The sequence below is a fragment of the Haemorhous mexicanus genome, chromosome 25 (genome assembly GCF_027477595.1).
Source record: "Haemorhous mexicanus isolate bHaeMex1 chromosome 25, bHaeMex1.pri, whole genome shotgun sequence".
Lineage (NCBI taxonomy): Eukaryota > Metazoa > Chordata > Aves > Passeriformes > Fringillidae > Haemorhous > Haemorhous mexicanus.
Genome location: NC_082365.1, coordinates 4,426,191 through 4,428,408, shown reverse-complemented (window position 1 = coordinate 4,428,408; position 2,218 = coordinate 4,426,191). Strand labels below are relative to the sequence as shown.

The following is a 2,218-nucleotide window of genomic DNA, read 5'->3' as shown; positions in this document are numbered from 1 at the left end:
CACGAGTGAGCAGAGGAGGTGGCAGGGGCACAGCTGTGGCCCCCCCTTGCAGGGCTCTGTGGGTGCAATCTCACCCTGATCCCCAGGAAGGGGCTCAGCAGGGCATGGGCTGGTGCCCCTCCAGGTGTGGGGTGGGATGGAACCATGTGGGGCTGTAGAACCCCACAGGCCCAGCCTGCAGGGCTGCTCTGGGAGCTGCTCTGTGGGGTCTGGGCTCTTGATCCATAGGAAGAGGCTCTCTAGGGGGGTTCTCTACATGCTTGCCAGTCCCCCTCTTTGGGGACTGTTCCACTGGGCATGTTCCCTCACTCACTAATTGCAGATCCCTCTGCACTACGTGGGATGGGGTTTTGTACTCTCTAGGGACTGATCTTTAGGTGTCTGCTCTGCTGGGGCAGCAGATTCTGCTCTATAACCCCTGGGATTTGGTTGTAAGTGTTCTGGCTCCACAGGGGCCAGCCCCACACCGTGCTTGTAGGTGTTGAGTTCCACAGGAGTGTTCCCTGGAGGGGCTGTGACCCACAGAGTCCCTGCTTGGGGACAGCACATCCCTCACTGCAGGACAGGACAGCCTTGCCGTGGGGCTCTTGGGGCAGCACACCCCTCACTGAGATTTTGGGTGGCACACCCCTCGCTGTGGGGCAGGGGGCACTCCCTCCTCGCTGAGGCATTTTTGGGCAGCTCTCCGCAGCGCCGCGGTGCCGGAGCTGCAGCAGCTCAGCCTCTGCAGCCTCTCAACCCCACCGGCGCTTCCGCTGCTCCCGCCAAGCGCTTTAAATAATAAATAAATTGAGTTCAGAGGCAGCCACAGCAGAGCCCTGCCCCGGGGCATCGCTCCCGCCGTGCCAGGGCTGCGGGGACACGGGGGAGCCCTGTGTCCCCTGGGTCTGGGGGCACCCCCTGCACGGATGTGAGATGATGCTAAATGATGGAAAATATTGGTGATATTCCCCCAAAAAAACCCCACAGCCAGGATTGTGTAACCTTAGGGATACCCCACTTTGCTCTTCACCCCCCAGATCCCTCAGGGAACACCTCAGATCCGGAGGGGGATCCCAGGATCCACCCAGCCGCACCCCATTTTTGCAGTGCACGGCCAGGACCTCGCTGTGGGGGTGTCCCCGTGCTTGGGGCAGCGTTTGAGCGGGGGGGAGCTTCCACCTGCTCCTCGGTGGCCCCCGCAGGTGCCGGCAAAGGGCATTTCGTGCAGTTGGGAAGCAGGTCGTGCATCCCGGCGTCTGGCGAGGCGGGAGGTGTTTCCCGGTGCCGCAGGAATTTGCTGTTTGCGCCTGTGTTGCAGGAGGTTGGGGGAAGGAAGAAGGGGCGGAGGTGGTGGTGGGGGGGAGCTGGCAGTTGTTATTATTTAATTTTATTTTCCTTCCTCCATCCAGGAATCTCTGCAATGTGCCGGCTGCTCCCCGGGAGGCTGGGGTGGCCGTGAGTCACTGCTGCCGCTGGAACGTGACTCAGTCCTGCTGCTCTGCCGGCAGGACATGACCAGACTGCCAAAAAGCGGGAGAAGCCCCAGCTCCGATTCCCGCCGGCGGGCGAGGACACGCGAAATCTCCTCGGGGAGCTCAGCCTCCCACTTCCCAGGGAGCAGGCAGCTCCTTGCCGCGGGGCAGAGCTCGGCATGGGGGGCACAATGGGCTTATTTATTTGTTTATTTATTTATTCTCCTCTTTTTTTTTTTTTTTTTTTCCCAGCTAGGAAAACCCTCTCCGCCCACTCTGGCTCACCCGTCCATGCATCGCCGTGGGGCTGGGGGCAGTCCCTGGGGTTTTGCTTCCTCGTTTTCCAGGCTCTATGGGTGAGCAGGGAAAGCTTCTGGCACAGTTCCTGCCCCAGTTCCCGTGCCTCAGTTTCCCCATCCGGTGGGGAGTGGAGATTTCCCCATCGGGACAGGGGTTACTTCAGGTTGTGCTTTGAGGCCAGTGAGTAGCAGCTGCAAGGGGTTATTATTAATATTAATTAATAGCCAGGCTCAGTCAGGGCTCAGGTGGCAGGGAGGGATGAAGCAGCCCTGCGTCACAGGGCAGGAGCAGGGGGTGGCCCTGCCCTGAGCCCTGACACACTCACTGCACCCCAGAGTGGGACAGCCAGGGCTGGGTGATGCCGGGCATGAGCCCTCCTCATCCTCACACTCCTGCCGCTTGCGGGAACGGCCCTGTGGAGCAGGAGGGCAGCGGAGCATCCCCAGAGCGGCCACGGGGCAGCG

The 2,218-nt window shown here is 61.1% G+C and overlaps 1 protein-coding gene across 4 annotated transcripts in view; it reads left to right on the top strand.

Annotated features, from left to right (window-relative positions):
* Positions 1-221: 221 nt before the first annotated feature.
* The window catches only part of LOC132338397 (uncharacterized), a 2,750-nt gene continuing 753 nt past the window's right edge, over positions 222-2,218 (top strand). The window contains exons 1-2 of one of the 4 annotated variants that reach the window (XM_059867859.1): positions 222-1,303; positions 1,392-1,810. In XM_059867859.1, coding sequence (XP_059723842.1) covers positions 926-1,303; positions 1,392-1,810 — 797 coding nt within the window. In that variant the 5' untranslated portion in view covers positions 222-925. The remainder of the gene's footprint in view (positions 1,304-1,391; positions 1,811-2,218) is intronic. The other 3 variants (XM_059867860.1, XM_059867857.1, XM_059867858.1) reach the window with 3 other exon arrangements.